Genomic DNA, 5,853 nt, shown 5'->3' on the forward strand with positions numbered 1-5,853 from the left:
AAGCACAAAACAAAGGATGGATCAATATAAAACATAAAACACACCAAAACTTTTAGAGACAGGAGTCAAAAGTAATCACAAAGTAATCTACGATGTACGTGCACAAGTTCACAGCTTTTGCATCGAAAACTTGGTAGGTTCCCTAGATCCTTGTCATCAAACGACGACGACGATCAAAAGACGAGGACCAATCAAAACACGGAATTAACTTGGGATTTAGCCTCTTGTCCTAGTAGTGGTCATTTAAGGGGGGTTTACACGATACCAGTGACTTGAACAAGTTACTTGAATCCAGTACCAAAAGCAAGTGCTTTGGAAGATAGTTCTTGTCTACATGATGCCAGTCATTTGATCAAGTAACTTGCATAAAATCCATTTTATCAAGTTTTTGTAGTGTAAGTTACAGGCGAGAATTAAAAACGTTAAATTTAAATGATGAGTGCGAAGCAGAAGGAATATGTTTTACTTAAAAGAAGCTTAATATTAGGTGTTAAAGTACTGATAAAGGAGTTAATTGACATTGTTCAGAGTGAATTAACAACAAATCCCAAGAAAAGAATTTGGGTTAGAAAATGGCTGGCAAGGAGAAGCACGCATGGTGCATCTAACATGCTTTTAAAGGAACTTGCCATCGAAGACGTTCGAGAATACAGAAACTGTATGAGAATGTCTCCTGCTTCCTTTGACGTTCTTCTGAAAAAAATATCGCCAGCTATACAGCGATCTGACACCACAATGAGAATGGCTTTACCTGCCAGAACAAAATTAGAAATTACTCTGTCATATTTAGCTACTGGAAATAGTTACCGAAATTTGCAGCAGCAATTCCGTGTTTCCCGGCCTGCAATTTCCAAGTTTATTCCAGAAGTATGCGATGCCATATACGATGCATTGGAGGATTTTATACAGGTAAATAATGTCGTATTCCTTTTTTTATAAAATTAAAATCATAGTTTTCAACAGTAAAAAAATAATTATTCATATATCATATTATTCAATTAAACTTAAAATAACACATTATTCTTTAAACTGAAATCTAAATATTAAGTATGAATGAAAATAAAGTATATGATTCTAACCCCAATTATCAGTATCTAGATCAAAAGCGGATCTATATGCTTCGAAAAGAATATTGCTTGTATTGTTATCTGCCGGTGGTAGGGATGTGTTGGGTGATTCTGGAGAAATCAAGGATTCAAGAATAAATGCACTGGTGCATCTGGAAGAACCTAATGAGGTGCTTGTACCTTCTATATTTGACACTCTGGAACGAGTCAAAATTTGCTGAATTTCAGCTTGAGCCGTGACGGCCGCTAAAAGGGGCAACTTATTTAATTGTGCAGCTACGCTCTTTCCGAAAATATCGAATTCATTTTCAGATGATTCCGTAGATTGTAGATCTCGAATAGACGTCGTTAAAGAATTTAAGTCTTTGATGCAACCAGCAACTTCTTTAATCTTGGACTTCGCTGCCTTATGGCGTTTTGGAGTAGGTTCATTAATAGCTCCACTAACATTCGCTTTTATTACCTCTGCTGCTAATGGTACTTCTTCGTGTGTTGCCTCTTCAACTTCATCTTCTACTTGTAATGTATTCGATCCATTATATGTTTCTGAAGCCTAGAAAATATCTCATATTCACACATTTGGCATAATAAAAAATTATTTAGTATTTTTTATTTTAGGTACCAAAAAGTAACAAAGAATGGAAAGCTATCGAAAGTGATTTCAACCATAGATGGAATTTTCCAGGATGTTATGGTGCCATTGATGGAAAACACATACTTATTCGAGCTCCTGAGAATTGTGGCAGTAACTTTTTCAACTATAAGGGACAAAACAGTATTATTTTGATGGCAATTGTAGACGGAAATTACAATTTTATATACGTTGATGTTGGCTACAATGGAAGAGCCTTAGATGGAGGAGTTTTTGCGCAGTGTTCTATTTTTGCTGCTTTAGAAAACAATATATTACCGGATGGTGGATTTCTTGTTGGAGACGACGCTTTTCCGTTAAAGCATTATTTACTTAAACCATATTCAAAGAATGCACATACTGTTGATGAAAAAATCTTCAATTATAGATTGTCTCGTGCAAGAAGAATTGTGGAAAATGGTTTTGGTATTTTAGTGTCTAGATTTCGAGTTTTTGAGAAACCCATAGCTTGTGGACTATCATCAGTGGATAAAATAGTCAGAACATGTTGTGCCCTACATAACTGGCTTAGATGCACTACTGTAAATGAATATTTGCCAAAGGGATCCGTTGACGAAGAAGATATCGATCAAGGTAGAATTATTCTTGGAAGTTGGAGGTCAGAAGTAGCTGGTTTGCCATCAGTTTCACGTATAGGAAGTAATCATTCTTCACAATTTGCAAGAAATTTAAGGGATAAATATAAACACTATTTTATGACTACAGGGGCCGTTTCATGGCAGGAACGAATGATTTTTTAATTTCATTTTAATATATTTTGTATTCAATTAGTAATATAGGTACATATAATAAAAAATATATAGTAGCTTCTTACTTACCAAATTACTGCATGTTACCCTTCTCTTATCCATTGTTTGTAAAAACATATGCATAACTGAAAACCACTTCATTTTTGGTTTATATATTTCATCGGCTCCGGCCCCAGAGCTTTGCGATTTCTTAAATTTTGCTACCTCTTGTACATACGTCGACCTTAGAGTTTTTATTTTGTTTTTTACATCTATTGGGCCAAAATTCTCGATTTCCATTGTTTCCACAATTCTTTTTATAGCCGACTCACGAGCTTGTTTATTTCTATAGATTACCAACTGTGTATTCCAAAGGCACTCTTCCTCCCTATATAATTCTACAAACTTTACTGTGGTATCTTCAGTCCATTTTGCGCACATTTTGAATAATAACAACACCTACACTTTAAAACAATTACTAAAACTACGTACTGATTTATTTACTAAAATCGAACGCTGGAATCATCGTGTCTACACAGGTTTAGTCACAGAACACAAATATAGAGAAATGCGTGTTGCCTAATGAACAGACAGAAATTCTGTTGACAGCTTTATTGACGTTGTTGACAGAGACGGGGGCAACCATCTTGGGTGGCATGTGGCGGGAAATTTAAGCCTGATTTATTGCCTGATATTTAAATTTCAAGTAAATTGCAGAATTACAAAAAGTTGATGCGTTAACTGACGAGTGATGAGATATATTTAAATAGAATTTTATTTAAAAAAACAATATGCTTATCAATTTAGAAATACCCACATTTAATTAAAATCATTAATTTTGCTGAGAAAAAAAAAATTGCATCTCAGACATCCTTCATCACTTTAATCAAGAATTAACACATCAACTAAAATATTATTTAATTTAAATTTGGTTCTCAAGACATTGCTTATTAAGATATTTAGCTATAGATACTTACCAAGAATTAAAAATTGGCACGATAGATAGAAAAAAACAAAACTAAATTGTAAAATAAAATATTTCAATATTTTATTTTAAGATGAAATAAAATAAATTTAACAAAGGGTTTTAAAATGCATAAAAAAGTTACAATATATTCTAAATTAAATACTGCAAACTGTAAGTATGGTATTAATAAGACCTTTTTATGTAAAAAATAGAATTGTTGCAGGTATAAAGCATATTTTAACTGAAAATACTAATTTCTGGATTTTCAAAAAAAATTATCTGCTTTTTTTTGTTTCCATAAGTGTATAAAACATTATAAGAAACATGTAACACACATATCTAAATAAAACATTAAACATATATATTTTTTAACTACTATACAATAGTAACAAAATAATATATATCCACATATTATGGAAAACAAAATATAAACTCTTATAAAGACAGAAACTGAACCTATCTCTTGAAATAAATCTGGCTTTTCATTATAAATAAGTTAATTAATATGACTAGATATAACACAAATACACATGTAAAATATACAAGTTAATATGTATTTTTTTTTTCATTTTAATTTTTTAGTATAAGAAAATAAAAACAAAATATGACTTGATTTTTGGTTAGTCACAATTGGGTAAAGATGTCAAAAGTCAGTGAGGTTGTCTCCAGTAAATATGGAACATGAAACATAAGAAAACATATTAAGACAGTGTATTGTGTATACAATATTATATTTTAATTGGGTTAAAATTAAATCTCCTAATAAGTATTTCATCCTAATAATCCAAAATACAGAAGTCTTTATTATTAGTAAGTATTGATTATCACATTAGTTATGATTACAAATTAAGGTTCTAAATAATACCAAAGTTTACAGAATAGAATACTATTATATTGTATTGTGTAGAACACTATTATATTCTGTAAACTTTAATAATACTTTAAACGATTTTTATAACATGATTTTAATTATAGGTCAGTAAATAAAATAAGACTGTAAACAGCATAGCATTTACTATCAAAATATCTCAGGTAATTTAGGTATTTTAAAAAATAAGATATTACATACTAAAATCTTAGTATCATTAGCTAAAAAGTTAAAAAATAAAATTATTCTGATTGTGTATCATGAGTATGAAATGAGGATATTCAAGATCAAATTTTGAAGGCATTTTAGATTGTCAAAACTTTCTGTTTTCTAGAATGACCAACACTTAAAGATTGTCGTTGTGGTTTTGAAGTTGGTTTTTGATTTTATCCTTTAAATATTTATAAACCAACCAAAACTTTTTCTCTAAATTGACTAAATGACCATGGCTATCCATAAATGTGCATAGCTTAAGGTGGATTAAGTCAATTAGGGAAATCAGTTTTTGAGAAGGATATGTCAATCTGCATGTGTCATTATTTTCTTTAAATTGAACAAATAGGTGTTCCTACTCCATGTGAATATCATTTCTACCCAAGAACCAGAAAAGTGTTTGGAGCAAACTCGATAATTGGTGACATTTTTAGTCGGACTTACATGACAGACTAAGATTTTTGTAAGGATGGATTCAATGGAAATTAAGAAAGTCAATGATTTCTGTGACTGTCTGGGCAATTCCTAATATACAAACTAGTGCATAAAGGATATTTGCATTAATATCTTAATCTAGAAGAAGACAAGGAAAAAGAAATAGTTGATATTTTCCCTGTGAAGGTTCAAGAATTAAAACTGAATTGTAAAAAAAAGTTAAATTGAGAACAGTGACATAGATATGTCCAAAATAGGATTAAATCTATTGTATTATCATCCTGGAAAATGATAATACATCCAAGATTCACCTAAACATTATTAGAAAACACAGGTAGGTATGTCATAATTGAAATTTACCTGTCTCCTGCTCTATGTAGTTGCACGATGATTCGATGTTGGCACGTTTGTAAAATAATTTATCAACCCAGGACTCAAAAAAACTATAAAAAGCTATAAAAAGCTATAAATTTACTTAAAAATTTTAAATTGGGAGATAATCATGAGGCTTGGCTTGTTTACCACCCAAAGAGAACTTACAAAAGACGATCGTCAAATACGATAGTTAAAATGTCATTAACGTCAGACAGAATGAATCGGCCATCTTGGGTGGCAGACTATTCCGCCCCACCACATTCAACCTTCATACCGGTGTGGTTTAGTTAAGAGGATAGTGGGAGTGGGGGTAACCACTTGCTCCAGTAAATAGAAATGCTTTCTATTCACTGTACTGGAATCGTTACTAAAATTAGTACTGGAATTTAGTATTGGAATATATGTTTACACAAAGCAAGTACTAAAATCCAGTGCTGGATTTTAGTAACTTGTTCAAGTCACTGGCATCGTGTAAACCCCACTTTACTTTTCATTGAGTTGGCAGTCCAGGTATATTTAGTAAGTTCGTGATCCAGGTGCATACAATT

The 5,853-nt window shown here is 31.5% G+C and overlaps 1 protein-coding gene across 1 annotated transcript; it reads left to right on the top strand.

Annotated features, from left to right (window-relative positions):
• Positions 1-609: 609 nt before the first annotated feature.
• On the top strand, positions 610-4,397 carry LOC126740682 (putative nuclease HARBI1). The gene is made up of 3 exons (XM_050446809.1): positions 610-909; positions 1,686-1,983; positions 4,390-4,397. Exons 1-3 carry the CDS (start codon positions 610-612, stop codon positions 4,395-4,397), a joined length of 606 nt encoding a protein of 201 aa, XP_050302766.1.
• Positions 4,398-5,853: the final 1,456 nt, after the last annotated feature.

The sequence above is a fragment of the Anthonomus grandis genome, chromosome 9 (assembly GCF_022605725.1).
Source record: "Anthonomus grandis grandis chromosome 9, icAntGran1.3, whole genome shotgun sequence".
NCBI classification, from domain to species: domain Eukaryota; kingdom Metazoa; phylum Arthropoda; class Insecta; order Coleoptera; family Curculionidae; genus Anthonomus; species Anthonomus grandis.